The sequence below is a fragment of the Lagopus muta genome, chromosome 18, assembly GCF_023343835.1.
Source record: "Lagopus muta isolate bLagMut1 chromosome 18, bLagMut1 primary, whole genome shotgun sequence".
Classification (NCBI taxonomy): Eukaryota; Metazoa; Chordata; class Aves; order Galliformes; family Phasianidae; genus Lagopus; species Lagopus muta.
In genome coordinates this window covers 7645311-7668303 of record NC_064450.1, presented here as the reverse complement: position 1 = coordinate 7668303, position 22993 = coordinate 7645311, and the positions used below count along the sequence as shown (strand labels likewise).

Below are 22993 nucleotides of genomic sequence, written 5' to 3'. Positions count from 1 at the left end.
TTTTGATCAGCAATTTATTCCCACTGATAGCACACTGAACTCACTGTAATTTTGTAGGCATTAAATCATTGCTTTGCTTTTCAGTATAAAACATACAAAAAGCCTCACGTGAGGCTGCAGCCGTGGGCATTTTATAGACAAAGCAGCATTGTATTATGACTTACTGATGTCCTTTCATAGTAGAAGACTCCAAAGTTTCACTGTGTCACTAGAATTATGTGTTCAAGACCAACTCTGATGCTGATTCTGTGGCTCTGCGCTGCTACACCCCTACTGTCATAATTGAGCATCTTCTGGGTGACATGGATTTTTCAGAAGGAATTTAAATCAAAGTCACACAGACTAAAAAAGATAAAATCCTGAATGCCAGTGGCATAAATGGAGGCTCTACTAAGGACAGAAGGGGAGATGTATTAAGGATACGCACTGGAAACACGGGCTGCTCTACGCACGGTGAGCTCAGACATCTCCTGCTGGAGCAGGAACACCAAATCCTGCATCCTTCCTCATTCCCCCAGGAAGCAACACGGCTCCAATGGGCAGAGCCCACCCCGATCTGCACCACTCCTGTTTCACTTAAAAGAGCTCCAAGTTCCCCAAGCCATTACCATGTTAATAAAACATATCTGAGAAGGTGGTGTGTTTCCTCTGAGTAGAAACAAATCCCACGCTCATCCCACACCATCCTCGGGCAAACTTGTGTTTCATTTGAGAACGTTTTCAGATTCCATTTTTCAGACTGTTACTGAAGACCACTTTTACTTCTTATTAATACAAAAAGATTCCAGAAGGTGGGCTAAGAAGGAAAATTGTATTTAGTCAATACTGACAGTTACTAACCAACCATTTCTACCTCCATACTTTTATAGAAGAAAGCTTCCCCACAGTTCAAATATGACTGAAAGGCAGATTTTTCAGTGCTCTCTTGGAATTCACACTAAATTATTACTTTTAATTAAAAGATACAACTGGTCATCAAATCAACTGATTTTGATGGCTGCCTTTTGTTCCTATTCTTCTGGCATGGAAATGTTTTAGGATGGACTAGAGATGCTGGTGATGTGGATTCAAAAGGAGTACTGGGAAGACAGTGGCACAGCTGTATATGCATCGAAAGTCATTTAGTATTTATTCATTTTATTCATGCATTTGATATTGGACATATACCCTTTTAAACACCAGGTACACCTTCACACTTCGATCACTTCTCACAATGTAGAGTTTCACGTTGATCAGATGGGGGAAGTAATTTAAACAAATTCCCTTGCTGAATTGTTTAATATTAGAATTAACAATGCAGTTTCTGTGCTTTCCAATGGTGCTGAGATGCAGTTAGGTGGAGTGCCTCATTAATGTGATAAAGGACTTAGCACAAAGCCGGGATGTTGATGTCATTTGACTGTGGGACATCAGGTTGCATGCCAGCTACATTAATGCATTTATGTACAATATCTTCTCATCAGGTTTTAAAAATTTCAGTGTCTGCCAACTTGCTCATCCCAGAGATGATACGATTTACATTTTTTCCCCAAAACCCTCGGCTGGAGCTCACATTATCCTTCTTTCACTAATTTAAACAGAAAATGAAATGAGATAAAGGCTGAAAACCAACCCAACTTGAAATCCGTTGGTTTCTCTGTAAAAGCAGTGACCCCAAGAGCAGAGGCATCAGGTCAAACAGCTCAACATCTGCTGTAGCTTGCACACTATTCATGCAGGCAAGCAAAACACATTTATCCAAGAAATAATCAGAATTAAGGCAGGAGAGAGTGGGAGTGACTCCAAGCACATTTTTTCAGAAGCCATCACAGATGTCCACATCTTTTTTGCTCTGTTAAGACTCCAAAAAGTGGCTTAAAAGTCCTTATTCAGCTGCTAAGCCCTTGAGCTGTTCTGATACATATGGCACCGACTCATGACTGGTTTGCATGTCCCACGCTTCCTCCTGGTGCAGAATTCTGTTTTCCCCTATAAACTGTGAATGGTGCTCGCAGAGCCCACTGCCCCCTGCCCACCCTCACCAAACCCCACCTACCTATGGAGGACATTGGCTTCCCCCCTGCTCTCAGCAGCACCCACGTGCTTCAGTGCTCCCAAGGCATTTCCATTGCTGGATGCACTGCTGCAGGGCAGTAAGGTTTACTACACACATATATCAACTCATGGTCAAGATCTAAACGTGAAGCCACTAACTTCTGTGCTGGAGGAGAGTATTTCCTGAGTATGGAAAGCGAAATCCAAGGAGCAATGTGTCATCTTCAGTGTTCTCCAGAGACACAAATGCCATTAACAATGGAGGGGTTTGATGCAGACACATGCTGGTCCCAAACCTGCAGCTGGATGTGGAAATGCCTCTTTCATACCTCACCCCATCCCAGTAGGGACTGAGGCATGCAGTCCTTGAATGGTCTTTTGAATTGTATAACCACTGAAACACTATTTATTTATGCCTTGAACAGATGTTTTTCCATATGTCTAAATAACCCTTCTTCAAAAAAGCAATTCAAGCACATTAAATTTAGTAGACCAAGGAATATAGAGACATTAGACTCATTGGTATTTATAGAGCATGCAGTATGTTTTCTATAGCAAAGTCAGAATGTTCTCTTTTGAAAAAGTCAGTAGTCCCAGCTAAAGCAAAAAACCTACGAAGGCTGGCTGTACAAATGCTATGACACAGCTTTTGTCCCCAATCCTGCCCTTGCAGTGCCAACACAGCATTTATACACAGCACTGTAGAAGTTACCATATATCTGTGGATGTAAAAATTCAGGAGGCAATACTAAAACTGTAAAAAAAAGTTATCAGTGCACAATAAACCTGGAAAAGAAGGGCAATCTTTTAGCACAGTCTCTTGATTCCCAGCTCTCCTGCAGCATTACTTGTGATTTAGAACTCAAACTCAGGGTTAGTACTTGGGGAGGAAAATGCTTCATTGTGACCATGGACGAAGCCCAGCTGGATGAAAACCAGGAGCTGACACAAACCTGCAGTCCCCAGGGCTGTGTTTGGCCTTTGTGTGGTTTGCTAACCAAGCCCAGTAAGGAAGCAGGGCTGTGAGCAGCAGAGCAGGGAGCTGTTGGCAGCCCAGTGGCATCAGGGGAGAGCCTGCAGCGTGCAGCAACGCTCCGTGATATCATCTATAAATATTTAATATCTGGCAATTAACTCAGCGCTGTTCAAAGCAGAAAGAAATGATGGAGATGCACAAAGACCTCCCCGAACCTTTGAGGAACACTTCTACATCGCATCTTTTGAGTTTGCCCATTCTGAGAGCGTTCCACAGACACCACTTGGAGAAAGCAGCACTCCTCCCGCTCCTTCTCTAATGAAGGCATTTTTCTCAAGGCTGCTGATGCCAGAGGAGCTCCCCAGATCTCACGCCATTGCTCCCAAAGTAGCTGAGCGCTCCCAAAGAAGGAAGGCGAGCTCGGCCTGCTGCTTCTTGTTTCTCAGAAATCACTTGTGAGAAAGAACATTCCCCTGTAAGGCCTAGGGTTGAAGGCTGCACAGCTCTGGGAAGCACTGCAGTGAGTGGGGATGTCACCAGATGCACTGTAACCTTCCATTAATGGGCAGCATATGGCACAAACCAAGGAAGAACGTCCACGGATGTGTGGCACATCCCAGCCCTTGTGTTCCTCACATTCCTATAAGCCAAACCCTTCTGCACACTTCTCCCCTTACTTCTATTTGGCATTTGATCCCCCAGCCAGTGCAAATTAACCACATCCTAACCGCTGCCATACACTGCTTGTGAAGCTCATTGCCTTGAGTGCTATGGGGTCAGTTTTATACAGAAAATGCAGATTCAGGAACATCAGACAAAAATGAAGAAAGAGAAATGAATAAATAACTTCCTCTTAAGCGAGGGAAAGCTTTTCCATGCTGGCTCTCCTGTTTTGCAGCACTCAGGCCACATGCAGCAGGAAGCCCTGCAACGAGCACTTGGGCAGTGCCCTCTGCACGTGGAGACAGCCCTGAGCTCTGGGCACTGATGCCATCGCTGAGGGGAGAAAGGATTTAGCAGGATGTTAAATCACCTTCCTCAAAGGTCCTACAGTGCCACGGTCGGTCAGGGGTTACGTAAAGCACCTCTATGGAAATCGCCTGGCATGTAGGAGAGCAGAATAATTGCATTTTCCCTAAACTGCAAGTAATCTAATGTTTGAAAAGAGTCAGGAAAGAAACTGTCCTTCCTCGGTAATCCCAGTATGCGGATCAGCAGAGGCTTTTTGTGGTGCTGCTAGCTAAGCCTTTGTAAGGCTGCATGGAAAACAATTATTAAAATTAATCCCAAGTACAAATGGAATTGCACAATATTAATCCTGCTAAAAATAAAAATGTAACATGATAAACACGTAGAAGACTGACATGAGGAACAAGGAAAGAAAACAAAGTGTCTTAGAAAACAAATGGGGCTAGCACTGGTCAAGCCTGCAGGAGCACATGAAAAAGGAACGTTTTAAAATGTGTATGCAGCCTTCTGGAGCACCCAGCCTGAAGAAGGCACACATTTGTAGCCTGTCGGGAAGAACCTGAAGGAAATTCAAAGTGTTTTCCTTGTTTTGTTTTGCTTTTTAGATTGAAGATAAAACCAAATACAAAAGATGTGGCAAAAACCCTTCTGCAGCAGAGTGCCTCCATTGTGGAACCCAGAAAAACAGTCAGTGCAAAGCAGATATACATTTAGAAACTGGGCAGCCCACAGAACCCCTCCTCACCATCCCACTGAACAAACAGGAGGAGGCATTCATGCACTGCCTCCAGATGAACGTTCAAAGGACACAAATGGTTTCAGATAAAACCACTGTAATGTCTATAATAGTTACTAGATTCCAATACAATGCAATTAGCATGAAGTTGGTTGAAGCTGTAACATAAATGCTGCCAGTGCAGTTCATAATGAGAATTTCATACGTAGAGAAGTATGTTTTATGCACTGCTCCTCAATGGCAGTTTGATTTTGAAAAGAAAAAAAAAATTGAAGAATTTCAGATTCATACTAAATGCTTTTTCTAGTTAAAGAAATAAAGATGTACTGTATCAAGTAGACACAGCGTTCTCCTGCATTGCCTAATGAGTGCCATCTCTGCATGACAAAACTATAATAACGATGCAAAATGTCCTCTGGCCACAGAGATGCAAGACAACTCAGTCATGCAGGAAATCTGCATGAAAGGGAGGGTACAAGACTTGGGAAGGCATAGGGCTAAGCATGAAGCAGCTCCTGTAGCCCTGATTAGACCCAGGGCATCTCCACAAACTCACGGTGGAGATGAGCAAATAAAGAATGTGTAATACAATGGGTCGTGACAAAGAAGCATAAACCTCACTTCAGTCAAACACGAATCGTGGCCTTACAGCTGTTTGGCCCCAGGAACAACACTCGAGTCCAGCTCCACACTGAGCATGAGCTGTTTGGCCATTCTCTGCAAACCAGTTGTGGAGAACTGCGAGGCTGCTCTTCAGAGATCTGCTGATTGAAAGAAGTCATCCAACAATTTGTGACAGAATGCTGTTGTTAAGAAGTTAAGGCTAAGACAGACAAGTTGCAGGGGAGCTGACATTCATAAGAAGGAAGTTCTGATTTATCTGGCACCAGGATTACCAGCCATGACCTGCATGATGCACGTCATCATCCCTGCCCAGCAGCCAGCAATCCCACTACTGTGTGTGTGCAGGCAAGGCACGGAGGTACAGCCTGATCTAATGCATCATTCTGAGCTGCAAGAAATACGAAATGAAGCTCGCCCTCCAACTGGGGAGGCTCTTCTGCTCCTAAGCCAATTGCCTTATTGATATCCAGGCCCCCAGTCACTGCTCTCTCCCCAGTCAGCATGCAATGCTGCAAAGGGCTTCAGCTTAAAATTAACTAACGTGCCCTTGGGTTTCTATGACTAAGGCAAAACAGGAGCAGAGAAAGCACAAAAAAAGCACCAGATTGATCACGGCTGATTGAACTTGGCATAGAAATCTATGACAATGCATTATTTAAGAAAATGTGAAAAACACAAATAATACCACTTCAGTTTCAAACAAAAATGAAGTTTCACCACAAATGTCAGATGGGAGAAGGTTCAGCTTGCAGTAAAACAAAACACATGGTTGGAAGATAAAAAACTGGAATAATGTTAAATATTTATAAGATCACATCTTCCCTAAAATAAACATATTTATAAAAGTGATTTAAACAAATGTATTTTGTTAAACACATGCTTTTCTATAGAATTAATTCACTGTTCTGCTGAGCACAGTTAATTGTTGGTCCCAAACTCACCCAACTGCTTTAAATTCAATGCATTCCTTTATATCCTTGCCCATCATTTCTGCCATTACGTATGTGCCTGGCTCGTCAATCACAGCTCTGCAGATTGGCACCTCTCTACTTACATTTATCACTTTTCCATTTTCCTTCAGCACTTAGCATCATTAATTTATCAAGTCCCATTCCATCCTACTCCCACAGCTCCTTTAAGCATGACAGAGCAAGGTCTTGCTTCATTATTTTTCATTTTTAACATATTTCATGTCAGGCACAACAAATGAGGCGACTCTGCAGCAGCAAGGCATCGACAACAGGCTTTTACCATGGCTTAATCAAAGTTTAAGTACACAGAGAAGAAGCTCCATGCTGCATTCACCCAATGCTTTTCTTTATAACACAGAAGCAGTTGCAGCAGCCTCCCTTCCCCTGTGCACAGGGCAGGCACTCAGCGCTGCGTTATCCGCTTGGAAAGCTTCTATTGAAGCACCGAGAGACGTTTTACTTTCATGGTAATGTCTCTCTTGAATCTAAAAGTCCTTTCCAAACAGAGTAAAAGCTGAGCTTGCCAAACAGCCCATGTTCCAAAATACATTGTCCTATGGAGAGTGCAACTGGGCTCAGCACAGCGCAGTTAGCAGCTGATGCCAGGCACAGAAAAAGTCTTACAGACATCTGGACACTCACAAAGGCCACGTGGAGCTGCCTTCCACCATGCCATGGCAGGCTCCCTAACACAGGAGATGCTGCTTATCCATTCTTCTGAAGATTTTTCAAGCAATCTTGTTCTAAAACCCCAAACCCCCTCAAAAGAATGCAAAAGGTCTTCCCCTTTCCTTTTTATCTGAAACATTAGCAAAACCAAATGCATCTGGAAAGCACGGATGTATTGCACAGAGGTGTGCAGCCCTTGGGCTGGCAGCCCCTCTGTCACCACAGAGGAGAGGAAGGGAATGGAATCTCAGCAGGTTTGATCAGGTCGGATGGATCAGAGCTGAGGCCACAGAGCTGCCCATCTCACAGAGCTGCTTCAGGCGTCGTTGCAGGATTCTCTCATCTCTCGTTCTTCCTTTTTATATTACACTACATTTTATCTAACAAAGAGCAGATAACTGAAGTCTCATTCAACAAACCACCACAAGACCAGAAGTTCTCAAACCTTCAATGCAAGCAGCATGCACAGTGGAGAAAGATTAATTCATATATGAAATCCAGCAGCTGTGCACTTGTTTTTACCAAGTACACAGGGCACTGTGACATTCCAGCTCTGCTTCTTTTGCCATCCATCTGGGCTCGTGATCAATGGATGGTGACTAGAGGCCACCATCTAGGTGGGTTTAAAGTTGTATCCCATCCTTCATCCTTCATCCTGTTCTTTTGCTTCAGCAGCTGCTCCTCCAGCAATGCCCACAGCACTGAGGTAGGACTTTGAGGCAGTTTGAGCTTCTTCTGCACTTGAATACTCACCATTTCTCTGCACGTTGCCAAAGTGCAGTGGGTTTCAAACCCCACACGCATCATCATTGCAGATATGTTATGGTATCTCAATACAATAGGCAATATTGTGTTGTGAGTTGTTTTGGTTTTTTTTTCCTTTTAGAATGTCAGGACCCTACATGGCATCTCTGATGGCCTGCAATGGAAACAGCATGGCAAGTAGGTAGCAGTCCATGGACTTGTTGGACTTGCAACATATTCAAAGCTTTGATTTTACAGTGCAAATGAATAGTCCACTTCCTGTGAAACTAATTTCCCAAAAGCACAGAACCAAATACATGAAACTCCATCAAAATTCTGTATTCCCAGTGAGACAAATCTAACTACATCTCTTAGAACAAGTAGTGCTGATTCTCTAAAAGAGCCTTTCCCCCATACAAGCAGCAGGTAAAAACGGCACATCCCAGGTCCCTCTGGATTAAAGCACACCTGAAACTACAGCTCCCAGCCTGACAGTGATGTACTGCTCAGCTGTGAGCCCTGGCACAGCTGTCTCAGAGGCTGCAGGAGGGAGCAGCCTCACTCCCCTGCATCCCTGCATCCCCACATCCCTGTTTCCCCATGCAGAGCAGCTCTGCTGCACAAAGCTGAGCCAGCAGCTCACAGGGATGACTGCTGTCTGCTGAACTAAACCTCCTTTTTCTTCTCTCTGAGAGTCACTCAAGTCTTTCCCTGAAAGCAAATTACATATCATTAATTTAACAGAATTTAATAAGAGTTTATTTTCAGCTTGTCCTGACACTGCACCAAGTAACTGCATAAAAAAACAACAGGATAACATCTTCATGTCTGTCTAATCAACGTCTGTGAATCAGTGGGTACTTTTTAATCAAAGCTCTCTCTGTTTAGCAAAGAAGTGCTGAATACACAGAGTGAAATAATGTCTGAAATAAGAACATGGAATGTTTCTTTACTGAGATTCTGTGTTTAAAAGAGCTCCGCTGTGGAGAAGAATATATATGCATTGATAGAGGTGCAAACTGCAGGCTGAAAAATGAACAATGAAAAGCTACAGAAGAAAAACACAAGAAATATTAATTATTGTATTGTCAAAGAAGCATTTGTGTTAAATCTTTACCTACAGCTTTTATTGCTAAAACATATAATTATGTTCACATACTACTGGGTTGGTTGTCCTGCCCCCAGCGTTATGAAATAAACAATGCAGAACAAGCAGGCAATCCAACAAAGTGGTAATTTATCCTGAGAACTGTGGGTTAAAATGGCAACCTATAAAAAATGTGACTTCAGTTCAAAGAGGGGAGCATCTGTATGGAGCCGCTGAAGGCAGCAGGATCGTTAGAGAAGAAATCCAGCCAGGAACAAAGATCAAATGAGAGAGCCCGTGGGAGATGCTCACTGCTCATTGCTGCTTCCCAACGTAACGCAATGTGCTGAGCCCAGCACGTGAGATGGGGCCAGGCAGGAGCCAGCCTGTGGTTGGAAGCCTGGGGACACCCTGCTGGCATTCAGGCTGAGCTCCCTGTGGTCCATCTTGGAATCAGACGGAACAGCAATCAACCCAAGCACACACTGTGCGACAAAAACTAAACCAAAGCAACTCCTATTTCTGTGAAGCCCTGGAAAAAGAAACTTTGCTGTGCATAAATGGGGTCCGTGTGAATAGGAAATCAGCATGCTGAGAGTGAGATACTCCCATTGTTGGGGCCTTCTGAAGCAAAGACATCTGCTTCCAGATCTCTGGGGTTTTGAATTATTTTTAAACCCTGAACAAAGAACACTTGGTACCACATACTTCCAGTTTCACAGCTGGGTTATTTTAAGCAGGCAAAAAACTCGCTGGGATATAACTTTCTTATTTTGAAATATTTTAGCTTGAAGTTATTAATCTGCCCCTCGAGAATTCAGAACATCTTAGAACACTCGTTTTAAATATTCAGTATCTTTCAAAGCTACAATCTTCTCAGATGGCCTTAAAATGAACGCCTGAAATATCTCACTGTAATAACCCAAATGGAGCCCTTATTAAGGAAGAGATTCCATTTATTCTTGATTAGAAAATTTTTCTCCCTGTCTTCACTTCTCCCTCCTCGAGAAGGAAAATCTCTGTCCTTATAAAGAGGTGGGGAAATAGCCAGGAGAGAAGTGGTGGGATGAATTAATTGGTAGAGCAGGGAATTAAGCCACAAGGACTGAGGTGCAGGATGGACAACACGTCCTGACATGCCATACACTGCTTTCTGATAAAATCAGTCTGAAATTGGAAAACACAAAGGCAGCAGTAAGAAGCTTGCAGAGATCTGACCAAAAGCTGTGCTAATACGAAGGGTCGGCTTCTCCGTTTGCTGCCTCATTACTGGCTGGCTGATAGTTTCCAGGTTCTTAAAGAATTCAGATTGAATTTCCTCATCTAGCTTTAGTAAATTTTCATCTTATGCACTGACAATGCAACTAAATTTTCCTCTTTATGGTGGGATGATGAATTTTGTAGCTAAATCTCAAACTTCAATTTGAAGCACTTAACAGATTCTCCATCAGCCCTCACTGAGTCACCCAAACTGCCAGCAAAAATTCCCATTTGTTCTCTCTGTCATTCTATGATATCATAAGCAAATAAAAGATTTGCTTTTCCACAGAATAATTCAATTTGTTTTAAAAGATGATTAAATACCCTCTAAAGAAAATTGGGGAATACTTCTGTGTAGTCACAGCATCTCTGGATGCAATCACAGAGCATTTTCTGGATGCAGCAGGCTCAACCACAGCCAGGACAGGGAAATATCCCATAGGAAAACCTGGCAATGCAAGGAAGTGAAGTTCACAAGGAGCTCTGCCTTCAGCCATGCTGTTAAAGCACTTTTTTGCTTCAATACCAATCACGTTTCAAGTCTGCTGGGTAGCTGTTGACTATAAATGAGATTGCAGAATGAGAATACGGCTGTGCGTGTCACTGCCTTTTCCCATTTGCTTGTTTGTTGTTTTTTCACCTTGCTCTCCTGCATTAACTATCAATAGAACCTCAACAAATCCATTCTCACTATGTGCACCTGTACCACGCTTCAAAGGAAGGCTGCAACAAACTTTGTTGGCCACTAAAAACACGAAAAATGAGCAGGGTGAAATGGTTTTAGCTGAAGGAAGGGTGGCTGACTGCTCCAAACTACTGGCAGGTGGTTAATGGGAACCCAATGACACCACCTTCTGCAGAGACAACTTCCAGCAAGACACAGAACACCATCTGTAGGGGGAAACAGTGGGTTTCTATTAAAGGCGACCTCTTGGTCAGGTGTGTAACACAGGAGGAGAGTAAGGGCTTGAGAGAGTAAAAAAAGGATAAATTACTGTCTTTTAAGCATGATCAATTAACCACAGACAGCAAAAGAGCACTATACTGAACTTAAGGAAAATACCACTCATCAACATCAAGTGAACAGCAGAATGAAAAGTCACTTTCTTCATGGAAAGAGAGGGAATCAAGTTTGGCTGCAGAAGGTATTACAGAAAGTGAACTAAATAACTTAGAGCAGAAAGACACACATCTTGATCTAATTTTAGTTATGCAGCCTGGCATTTTGTTCCATCTTTCTTCAAGAAGATTCTGTCTCAAGAGATGACAAGTCATCCTGCAGGGACAGGACAGCCCAGTGAAACGCTTTGAAGAGCACTGAGGCCAGTCTGTCCAATTCCTTTTAATTGAATCAGACACAGACAGTGTATATTTTACTTTAATTAGGCTGCAGATAAAGAACATCACAACATACGGGATGCCAGTCAGGGATAAGTCATTAGACAGCAGAGAAAACTTGAAAATATGTGAGGCCAAAGAAGATGCTGCACAGATGAGGAGATGGGAGCAGGATCCTTTTCCATCAAAGGATCGGCGTCATGAGAAAGCAGGGAACAAGGGAGCACTGCACAAGGAGATGGAGAGACCTCTCATCAGTTTAGAAATGAGAGCACTTTGAGAAGAATGAAGTTACTGCAAAAGCAATGCTGCTTCTTCCTTTGCAGACATAATGCAATCAGGCATAGTAGTCTACCACAAACTAAAGTTACAGTCAAATATATTATTCAACCCATCCATTAAGGATATCTAATTACGGAACATCATTAGCAAAGACCTAATCCGATTTTTCCTTTATTTTTCTTTTTAATTCTACCCTATTAGTTTTCTCCCTTTATTGACAGACTTCACTTTTAAGTTGTTATCTTTGAAGTCTGAATAACATTAGCAGATTTATTTATAATTTTTTTTTTTTTAAGCTGGCTGAACTGGCATAATTTTGCAGAAGGATTTGGGCATCAGAGAACCCCAGTTTTAAGACTGTCTCCTCCTCTCCTTTTTTGAAATTCTCATCTATGAAGTTTGCCTAACCTACTTGCAGTACTGAGCTTTTTGCATCCACATATCAGCACAACTGTAATGCTTTTTAAACGTACAGAGAGCATATCACTATTTATCATTAGGTACTTCATGTTTATGCACAAATTGACATGCAATTGCATAAGCAAAAGCCAGTGCAAACAGCATGCATCTTAGTGGATATTTTAAGCAGCGTGTAACACACACTCCTGGATTTGGTGTCATGATTTATCAGCCTGATTTTCAAAGGCTCAGAGTGTCTTCATGCAGCTCCTGCTGACTCCAATGGTGAATGCAAATATCACTGGGCACATACAGGGAACAGCATCTGTGTGCATACACCCCATCTGTGTGCATGAGGAATTTCACGTCCTCTTTAGAATAGGGAAGATTTTGCCAAGAGGTTCTCGTTCAGAAAATACCGTCAGAGGTTTCCTCATCTGTGATATTCTGAGAAGACCAATAATCCATGTATTAAAGCAGTATTTTATTTTTAAATGTGGTCATTTTGAACCTCTGCTGAAGGAAATGTTTAATTTTTGGAAGCCTGTATCGATTAAGATGCGTTGGTCTTTTATTGCAATGACAAATGACCCAAAGTCTTGGAGAGATCCCAACAGTATTGGCAACACACGCGGTAATGAACCTGAGGGAATGGGCTGCGCTCTGGCAGGAGCAGAGAGATCAAAACAAAGTGCTGTTCAACGCTAACAAGGGAAAAAAAGCACTTTTCTCTCATTCATTTTAGAAAATAAACTTTGATTACAGCAGCAACTTTTGGGCTATTATGTCATTATAGTGACTGCATTTAGGTGTACAGAGTAACTCGTAGATCCGGTGCCCGTTCAGGTCTAAGTCCTGGTGCAGCACCATTCTCCTCATTTGACCTAAAGGCTTCATTACAGCAAAACACAAAGCACTGGGAAACACTCTGATTTGATTTGAGCTGGTAAGATCAGAAAACAGCTGTACCTTCTCACATCAGAGCAAAGGATTAGTATGGAATGGTAGGATAGAACATTTTCTGCCCTTTCTATTGCATAACGTCCTTCCAGCAAATTAAAAAAAAAAAAAAAAAAAAGTGTGTATTTCTGTTTTGCTTAATTTTACCTCTGAGCAGCATGTTTCTAAATTGGGCGCATTAAATATAACGCCATTTGCGTTCGACTGAAGTCTTTCATATTATTTATTGCAAATCCCCTCTGTGTGGGAATAGTGAACAAAGTCTGCTGATTGCACAGCTCTTTTTGTCTTCGTGAATGGTCCAATCATGCTCTTGGCGCATGAAGACACAAGTGACAGATGTTAAAACTGAGGGATCATACATATCTCCTAACAGGACTGTTTGAATTTCTACTGTTTCTTCCATTAAAGTGATTTCCTTTAGAGGGCAGAGCCCTCGGGGCTCCCAGCTTGTCAGCAGTGGCAGCCAGAGACACGCAGCCCATTATCACTTTCCGTTTGCCCAAACCAAACCAGAGCTGCTGACTTGCTGCTGTTTACCCTCAATGCTTCCCCAACTTCAAACCTTCCATATTCAACGTTTCCACCTTTTCTTGGTTAATTCTTATTTCCTCTTTTATATTAATTAGCATTCATATGTGTAGAAGTGCTCTTTTGTCACGAAGAAGTACTGAAAATTGTACTTTACTACTGACTTCATTTAAGCTCAAGACTGAGAACAAAATCAACATGGTAACATGAACAAACTCTGAAGACTACTACCTACAGTCCCTGCTTATTAAAATTCTTATTTTAATTAAGTAAAGTGAAAACCTTTTTTAATGTTTTTGAAAAGCAATGCAATTAACACGTGGTGAGGAATGGGATTTTGGGCTTCCAGACCAAACAATAGAACATGACTCATTGATCCTAAGTAGGTCAATCTGTAGGTACTAATACAGACCTTGGAAAATAAAATTGGATTTGAACTAAGGAAGGATTTAATACAGCTATTAATAAGGCAAACAGCCAGGTCTTCCAGTTGTGTGCTAGGACTGTGGGGTTCAGATTGCCATCATTCTGTTCATCCTCCAGTACTGACCACAATAACCAGATTTCAATAAATTCCAGGTTTTGTGGGGTTATTGCTTTTTTTTCTTGAGAAGCAGAAACAAAAGTAGCCAAAGCTTTGCATACGCTTTTTATAACTATTTTTATAGAGGCTTTTATCTACTTTCTGATCCATTCTTTGCTGGTCTGATGCTACAGTTGCCATAGAAACAGACCTGAAAGTAGCTTTGTTACAGATTACAACGGTTTTCCCAACACAGAGAAATTTCTTTCATGCCTCAGTTCAGCAAGTACCCTCCTCGTGGGGACAAAAAGAGGAAAGAAAAACTCAGTTTCTGACCCTTGTACCTATTAAGTTCTCATTAGCAGAACGTATTACACGCTTTTGCCTTTACTTTGTGAGCTCAGCCTGCGATCTATGGTGCTCTAAGGATTAAGTTTCATTAATCACATGGGTCACACCAATGTTTATCTGGAAGGGAATAGCTGAAATCAAATTATGGAAGGGTGATTGGCAGAACAGCTTCAGTGGAAGGGGAAGGATGACGTCCTTCAGTGCAGGTAACACGCTGTCGGCCTAAACCCTGCTGGCATCAACTCTCACTAGGTTACAGAAATCTGACCAATTATAAACATGAGAAAGTATTTCCCAACAGCAATTCCATGGAATACGTGTTCCCCGCTATCACCGCCTGTTTCACTGCACTCTGATCTCTTCCAAAACCTAAAGAAAATCTGTGAACTGTTTGGATGTTACCTTGGTAATGGACAGCTGAAATGAAGAGGAAGCAAACCAGATGACAAAAGCCCAATAACCAAATGGAATGTGTTTATGTGAAGCCCCCAGAAAGGCTCTGCCAGGGCCAGACCAACACACAGAGCTCGGCCAGCAGGATCCCCTCCTGCTAGGCAGGTCCATCCCCAGCTCCTTTCGTCCTTCCCCTCTTCCCTCTGCTCTACGGGCAAAGCTCAAGGATGAAATAACCTGCTTTCTCCTACAAGTGCTTCTTGTTCCCCCAACCCAGGGTTTGATTTATACTCAGAAACAAAGCCCCTGTCAGTTAACTCAGTAATTAGAAGCACATTTCTGCCAGCAGCCCAAGGAAACAGCTACCAACAATTTACAAAGATAGGTATGCTCCCTGGTGACACATCCCAGAATTATTTGTGGCATATGGGACCTACAGAGCTTTACAAAAGTAGCCCACTCGTTTTAGTCCAAATTAAGATTTCATCTAATTTTGGTGCAAGAACGGCCACCTCACAAACAGACATTGCTAAAAGTGTTTTGCATTCTGCAAAATCTCCGTGCTCTGTGCCCGTGTGCCATCCCTCCAGCTGATAAATTCAGGATGCCATAATCAGACTTCTTTCTAACACATGATTGTGGAGGTGGAACCCAATAGGGATGCCTGGGTTACATTTTACATGCCTTCTCATGTGAGAAAAAATGATCAGTAAGTCCTAAGCTTTCTTCCCCCTCTGCATCCCAATATCACATCGCTCTATTTATGCACAGCTTAAAGATTGACACAACAAACCTTTGGAAATGGTGGCTGTAAGATGACAAAGAAATAACTATATTAAACTTAACCCGACAACTGTAACAATACGGGCTGTTGGAATAATGTCAGCTTCAGCGTTGGGAATTAGAAGTTCTGATTGTACATCAGTGCCCAGCAGATTGCTTCATCAGTTGTTCTTACTGCCATTAAAACTGCAGCCCTATCAACGAGGTTTTTTTTACTACTGGGAATAACTTTGCTGAGTTCTCCTTCTATAATATCACTGCCTAATAATTGTTCTCAGATGCTTACTTCTTATGAAAATTGCTGATATTTTTAGGTCCGTCATTTATACAAATTTCCCATCTCTCAGCAGTACTCTCCTTGGTTATTAACTCTTCTGAGGATCATCTGTGTTATACTGACTGCACCTGTGCAGGGCCTCAGGCATGAGCTCTGAGAACGGATGGGTTGGGATGGAAGCCCCAGTGAATGGGGCTCAGCTGGCATGGGAGGGAAGTCACCCTCCACAAAAAGGAAGCAAAAGATTTGCGCTGTTCTTTTCAAGAGCTCTTTTCTCTTTTGAGAAAGTCAACCCAAGGGCTATCTTGGCAGAGCAGAAGGAAGGGTTTGTAAGTAGGCAAGGGCTGTGAACCCACCCATGGTGCAGCCCCAGTGCAGGCTGAGCACATGCAGGCTATTCACACAATGCACACAGTGTCTTTCTTCAGATGTTTCTCTTTTGAATTTCTCTCTCAGCTATTCAAAGTCCTACCTCAGGGCTGGTCCTGCTTGAACTAAAATTTCAGTCAGTGTATTCAAATACCTGCATGTCAAAATCATCATTAAATGATTAAAAATTACCTTTTTGATAGCCAAGTCTTCCCTATAGTTAATTTCTATGTCTTCCAGGTCAAAACCATAAGTAATACCCTCATGGCACACTTATTTCTCTATGAAGTACTTCCAGTACTCTGCAGAGATTCAGAATTCAGAGCACTCACAAGAAACCAAGCATTTGGTCTTGTAATAGAAGTATTCTTTTTGGACCAAAACATTTTAAACTACTTGCTGCACTGAGTGTAATGTTGATTTTTTTGTCCCTCGGACTGGCTTTGTAGGAAAAGGGAGTAGGAATAAATACAGAATTCCATTTTGACAAAAGTTATGCTTGCACTGTAATTGCTTTATAAAAAGAATATCTACCGTATCTGCTGTAAACAAAGTTATTCTGATGAGTAATTCTAATAACAACAACAACAACAAAGCAAAAACATACTAAGTTGGTATTTTAAATGATTTTAAAGGAGTTTCTATATTTCCTTTTTTTCAAGTGTACAATGAAAGATTTAAGAATTTATTGCATCAGACCTGCTTCAGAGTCTCATCATTAACAAGAGCTTGCCTTTAGGAGTATATTTTTGCTATTCTGGCAGGCAGGAAACTTTGCTGTTTGCCAGACTCGCCTGCCTTTGTGTATCTTCTGTGATAAAGTGAGCAGATTTTTATTTTAATTACCAAGAAAATATTTCTGGTATAGGATTACCTATCACCCAAAACTCAGATCAGTGAGAACAAAAATCTTGTTGTCTATAATATTAACCAGTGATGTGTGTTTGCTGCTTGTGTCCCTCACGATGTCCAACAACTGAATGGTTAAAGGCAAAGCACTTTTCATTATCCCTGGGAGAAGGGCTGCAGAGCTTTCTGATTAAAATCCCTTTTGAACTGGGTTCTTGGGTAAGTCTTAATGCTGAGCTTCCAGCTGCTTTTTTGTTGTCATTCTATTTTGTTCTGTTTTGAATTTCCAGTAAAGACCGGTAAAGCAACCATCTTCTTTCACTCTGAAATCTGAAAATATTTCCAAAGAAACCCCAAACCCAACCCTGGAAATATTCTGAAACCTGCCTGCTAGCATGAATATATATGCATGCTTCCTGCAGATATAAAGGCATATATAAAGCCAGCAAAGCCAACCAGGAGGTCCAGGAGCACTGTTCCAAGCCCAGTGCCAAACTCCAGCCCATATGATCCCTGCTTAGAACTTAACAGTCATGGAAAGCAGTCAAAGACCCTTAGCATTTCCATTCCTTTCTAAATCCCTCTCCAGTACAGCTGCACAGTTCTATACAATGCATCTCACCAAAAATCAGAACAATCCCTTGCAACTTATCCTTCCTCAGCACTCGTCGTCTCCATGCTGGTGCGCACTGCTGGCCAGCACCCACACCGTGCCCCAGCAGGAGCCTGGCTCCTGTTCTCCTGCTGGCACCTTCACCATCAGCTCTCACTGCTTCTTTCCCTTCTCAGTAATTATTTTTCTCATTTCATTGAATTGTCCAAGCCACTATGGAAAATATTCAGCTACTGCAGCATCCCATGCAACCTCAGTGCAAATTTAGAATGCTTTTTTTTTTTTTTTTTTCCCAAATGTGCTTAATACAATGAATCTCACAAATCATTTCAATATCAAGAGGCTTATCCACTTTACCATCTTTCCCATATATGTCACCTTCAGCAGACACAAGGTCAGACACCCTGGCAAATGAAATGGGATGGCTTTGCTGTTTCATTTTGTGTAATGAAAATCTTATCAATTCATTCTATTCTGAGTGCTTAAATATTAAGAATTCACTGCAATTCTGAGTAGGAAAGTCAGATTTAATCTCCCTTGACCACACAGTTGTTTGCCTCCCACCCCCTTTTTTTTTTTTACTTTTCAATTTCTATTTATTTATTTATTTAGGTTATAAACCTTCCAAGTCTGAAAGGAGAGCAGTGCCCATGCACAGACTGTGATGTCCGAGTTCCTGTGCAATCCACGTTGTTTTAAAGGCTCGTTTAAAAAGTTGATCATAAAATCACAGAATCATAGAATGGCTTGTGTTGGAAGGGATCCCAAGGATCCAGGGCCACCAACCTCCAGATCTGGTACTAGACCAGGCTGCCCAGGGCTCCATCCAACCTGCTCTTCAACACCTCCAGGGAGTGGGGTTGAATCTATTTAAATAATATTTTAAACAGTCAGTGTACTACAGAAACACAACGATTTTGGATTGCCTGAACTCTTGTTGTTTCAACTGAAAGGCAGTTTTGTTCCCCAGACACCATCATTCCAGCAGCAGCCATCGAGGTCACCACTTTATTCACCAGTAATATTTCTTTTTGGCACAAAACCAGATCCTGCAACCCCATGTTTCAACCTGAATAAAGCAGAAAAAGAGGCTGATTTTAGGCTTCCCTATCTCCTGCATACCTCTTTGCTAAGGCATTCAAAAGTGATAATAAAAAATAATAAAAAATAATAGATAAATAATAATAACTTATTTTCTCTGTTACAGCAGTGGAACACTGCAGCAAATAATAATGTTACACACGGAGACAATATTTGTACACCACTATTTTAGCGTGATGCAGGTCACAGGACTTCTATACAGCCACACAGTCAAAGTTTACTACAAAACGCGCAGCTACATGGAGCTTAAGAAGAGCTAGGAAATAAGAAAAGGTCGGCGAAGGTGTGAAAACCCTTTTTGTTTTCTGAATTGCCTGATATTAAACTAAGTTTTGCTGCAGCTGTTCGATCCGTTTAGGGAAATGACTGAGAGTGAGGAGCTTCCTCTCCTTGCAGGGCACTGCAGCAGCCACAGAACTGCTCACAGTTCCTCTGCAATTGGAAATGGCTTTGCACGTGATTTATTATGGAAGTGTTCTAATTCTCTCATTCAAAAAAAACACATTATTTTCAAGATCTGCTCAGATCTCGTCCTTCAATCACAAAAACCTTCCCATGGAAGCCAGAAAGATGACTAGAAAAACTAAGGGTTTCCCCTCTTTGGAGTGTCCCTAAGTGACTAATGAACTTTGCTGCTCAGAAGCCCTCACCATCCCCCGAGGCATGCAGTGTAAGTGCCATACTACCTCGCCTCGAGACAAACCTATAAATAAATGCTTACATGGTGTCCTAGATACCCAGACCTCAGCGGGATGTGTGGAAACACACCTGCAAGCACTGCCTCCTTCGGCTGCAAAAAGCACTTTTGTATCACAGTGGGAAATGTTCCATACATTGACATTCTGCAGCCCCTGGTTGAGAGGTGTCTCTGTGGCTGCCAGACTTGAGGTTCTCTTTATCAAGTGAAATAAATGGTACTGATAATTATTCCAGTGAAGCGTTTGTGAGAATTGCTTGATTTATGTGAGCAGTGCCATGCAAGACAGTTTATAACTGTTACTGGAAGCAGAATAATTCTCCCTCGGAAGTGCAGAGCATATTCCAAGCAGTTCGTTAGCAGCCCACACTGTCCTTTGATCCTGATCTGCTGGCTCCTTGCTGCTCTTACTAGGAACATCACACAGAGTTTTGTGACACAAAAAATCATAATAAATGTCTATCACTTGAGAAAGCTTAAGAAAAAAACCCTGCACATTTCCAAAGAGATGTTTTACTGCAAAAAAGTGGAAATTTCCTCACCTGAGCAAAATATAGGAAGATATTTTTAGCAGTGATATTTAGAGCATTGTTGAGCTTCTTCCACTATTGCCAAAGTAGTAATAATAGAAGCTATGAAGAAATACACAATGTCTTAAAAATACATATGCATTTGGAACTCCTAAACAAAGATCCTGTGATAATCACTTCAACATTTCACCATTTATTTTCAATGCTTCAATTTAGCATATCTATTTTGTGACATCATACTCCAAAGTTTAGGATGTGCTTGTGGACCTGTCATTAAGGGTAGAACAGTTAAACAAGCAGCATCTTTCACTTGCATGAAAGAAACAGTCTGTAGTGCAAACATGGAGTGCTTCACTGCTTCTCGCTCATCTACCACGTATGAAGGATTCAGGACTGAAGCTATTCCTCTAACTATATAAACTGAATATAATAAATTCTGAGAGCTGAGCAACAACAGATAAAAAATGGCCCACAGAAATCGTCCAAGCTTAACTGCCAGCCTGACCCATTGCTCCAATGCGTCATGCTGCTGTGGAGTTAGTGCACGCATCTGCTTTTGAAGGAGGCAATATCTCTGGGTTACACCAGCAAATTGATGAGCGGGTCAGGATCTCAGAGAGTGGAAAGAGGGCAGGGGAAGGTTACAAAGAGAAGAAGTGGGTGTTGAGGGCAGCAGTGTTTCTGCCAGCAACCTCAGCCTGCTGCCACAATGATAAGCATGTCTTATGTGCCTAGATTTGCATTATGTGAAATGTTTAACAAACAAACTGTCTTTAAAATACTTTTCAGTTTCAGACTGAAACTTCAGCTACTGTACTTAAGCCCTGAACTTCAGCTAAAAAATAAGAAAACTTTCCAAAACCCCTTGCAGCTTCTGCTCATTATTCACTGATCTCATGTCTAGCATATTAAAACCATTCATGAGAAGCTCATTAAAACTTAGTAAGAAAAGTCTTCTGGTGTGTTTCATCAGAGGAGATAATAGCCTACAATCTAGAGCATGAATACGTTACAAGAGACAAAACAGAGCCATTTAGACAAAGAACACTTGGAATGCATTGTTCCCATAAGCAGATGTTAAATTACTTCACTGTAAAGTGGAATTTAGAAATCCCAAATAAATGTTATTTTTATGTGAACAAACAGTTTATTATTTCACTGGGGTGACACAAAATTCTTGTAGATACGTCTCACCATATAGGCAGATGTGTTGAAAATTTGATTGTTGACCAAAAATGCTGCTTGTAGATGCATGTATTGACAGGGCAAGATGGAACGGGTGCATCCTGACGGGTGTCCTGACCAGCTCAAGCATGAATATAATAATATAAGTTTCAGATAACCTATTTCTGATAAGCCTGCTGGCTCGAGATTAGGTTGGATCATCATCCGTCTCATCCATGGCACGTACTTAGAGCTGCAGATCCTTGTGTGTACAGAGGACGAGGAGCAGAGTCAACTCTGAAGTTAAACCTTGAGATACGTTGGGTACACAAACAAGCTCAGAAAAACCCTCAGCCTTTCATGGGCGTTGTTAGTATTAAATGCATACAAAACAAAGCAAACGAAAATAAAATGCTGACTTCATGCTTCATGCTTGGGTCAACACCTCACATTCTGTAGTCACGTTCTGAGGAATATTGATATTGCTCATACATTCATCCATTGTTAACTTTCTTTTTAAAAAAACCAGCTCTCTAAAGTCCATAAATCTTCAATATTCACTTCAGAATGAGGACTATAAACATCAATCTTTAGAACCTATTGATGTTGTTTGTAATATCTTCTCACAGTTGAATGCCACAACATAAGAATACTTAGAAGAACAGCATATCAAATGGCAATGTACTTACATCAGTGTCAGGTCCCTTGTCAGCTCCAGGACAAGAGAAGGTAACGAACTCATGGCATCTCTTATGAACCACAAAACAGCAAACTGGTAAGAAAATGGAAAACAACAGTTACAGAGGCACGAGTTTAATTTCCTCTTGTTGATACAAATGTAGTTATGCAGGAAATAAGATAACACTTGGAGGCAAACATCTCACCTGTAAGTCATTCAAAGAAAGTAGAGCCTAATGCTAGACACAGACACACAAGAAAGGCAGATGTCAAGTAAACTATGCAATTACTGAGGAAATAAACACATTTAAAAATCAAAAGACAATTTTTTAATGATTAAGACATCCCATGGTGTGAAAGTTTAGTGAGGAATGAACGACACTATGAAGTCACTTTTCCTGAACCCAACGATGTTGTAGCTGGAACTCACTCTGTGTTCAGGCAAGAACAGCAGCCATAAATGAGGTACGTTAAACTGGAAGGAAAGCCAGCCCTGGGCATGGGATCTGTTTTCCTGCATGCTTTGATGAAGATGTCTAAGAAAACCCAGTGTCTTTGCTCGTTAATGATGTCTGTGAGAAACCAAAGCTCTAAGTGAAGACTCTCGTGGAGAACAAAGTGTTCTCATATCACAGAGTGGCAGGAGATAACGGGAAAAGAAAATTAGCTTCTGCTTACAGAATAATTCCCATTTAGAAATTTATGAATGATCTGAAAGAACTTTCTTCATATAAGGAAAGCTTATTCTAATCTAATCATGTAATGTGACAGAGCCTATAGTCTGTCGCACAGCAGAGGTCACACACATCCCCAAAAGCACATATGAACAATTTGCTTGAGCGAGCTTTGTTTCACTAACAGGCACTGCAGCTTTTCACCCTCACAGAGGTTCTCTTTTTGTTTTAATCTTGGTTCTGGTACGTCATCATCAGTCCACATTTCAGCAGAACTGAAAAATCTAGAGTTGAGATTTGGAACATCCTGATGCAAACACTGCACTATCAGGTGGTTTTGCAATGAGTCAGAAGGTTACAATGAAAAGTCCAAAGTAATACACAATTTCTTTACAGATAATACACTGTGTT

At 41.6% G+C, this 22993-nt stretch overlaps 1 protein-coding gene across 2 annotated transcripts in view; it reads right to left on the bottom strand.

Moving 5' to 3' along the window:
• Window positions 1-22993, bottom strand: part of PRKCA (protein kinase C alpha) — a 113915-nt gene that overhangs the window by 46046 nt on the left and 44876 nt on the right. For both annotated transcript variants that reach the window (XM_048965510.1, XM_048965512.1), the window contains exon 3: window positions 21920-22002. In XM_048965510.1, the coding sequence (XP_048821467.1) occupies window positions 21920-22002 (83 nt within the window). The remainder of the gene's footprint in view (window positions 1-21919; window positions 22003-22993) is intronic.